The sequence below is a fragment of the Acanthisitta chloris genome, unplaced genomic scaffold (genome assembly GCF_000695815.1).
Source record: "Acanthisitta chloris isolate BGI_N310 unplaced genomic scaffold, ASM69581v1 scaffold4759, whole genome shotgun sequence".
NCBI lineage: Eukaryota > Metazoa > Chordata > Aves > Passeriformes > Acanthisittidae > Acanthisitta > Acanthisitta chloris.
Window position 1 is genome coordinate 8,100 of NW_008690707.1, and position 573 is coordinate 8,672.

Consider the following 573-nt stretch of genomic DNA (forward strand, 5'->3'; position numbering starts at 1 on the left):
CCTGTGCCCCTGTTGAGTTCCTGCAGGATGCAGAGATTTAGTTTGCCCTGGAAAGAATCCCTGGAGCTAAATGTTCAATGTGTGTAGCTTTTTGTTCATGTGTTTGTCTCTCTCCCACCCTTCCTTCTCTCTGGAAGCATGCAGCACTCTCAGAGTATCGCCCCATCCTCTCAGGAGCACCTGCATTTCAGCCCAGGACTTCCATAGCAGACAAGAAGTTGATTCTCATCCCTGTCATCTTCATCATCCTCCGCATCTGGAGCACCGTGCGATTCATTCTGACCCTCTGCAACTCCCCTGCAGTGCAAAACTCAGTCCTGGTTGTCCTGCATGTGAGTATTTGCCAGGAAATGCATTAGAAGAAGGATCTGGGAGGGAGATAAGGCTCTGGTGCTCCTAATATCACCTTTTTTTGGCAGGATGCAGCGTTGTAGGAGCACCTGCTCCCTGCAGGCAAACACTGCCTGGGATGCTCAGCCTCAGCAGTGATTTCAGCCCGAGCAATGATTCCAGCAATAGCTGTTTCAGCAGCATCTAGTGGCTGCAGAATAAAGCTGCAGTGGGAGGGATGGA

At 50.8% G+C, this 573-nt stretch overlaps 1 protein-coding gene across 1 annotated transcript in view; it reads left to right on the plus strand.

Annotated features, from left to right (window-relative positions):
• Positions 1 to 573, plus strand: part of GPR157 (G protein-coupled receptor 157) — a gene marked incomplete at its 5' end in the record, with an annotated part of 9,163 nt that overhangs the window by 8,094 nt on the left and 496 nt on the right. The window contains one exon of the mRNA XM_009081909.1: positions 138 to 332. Coding sequence (XP_009080157.1) covers positions 138 to 332 — 195 coding nt within the window. The remainder of the gene's footprint in view (positions 1 to 137; positions 333 to 573) is intronic.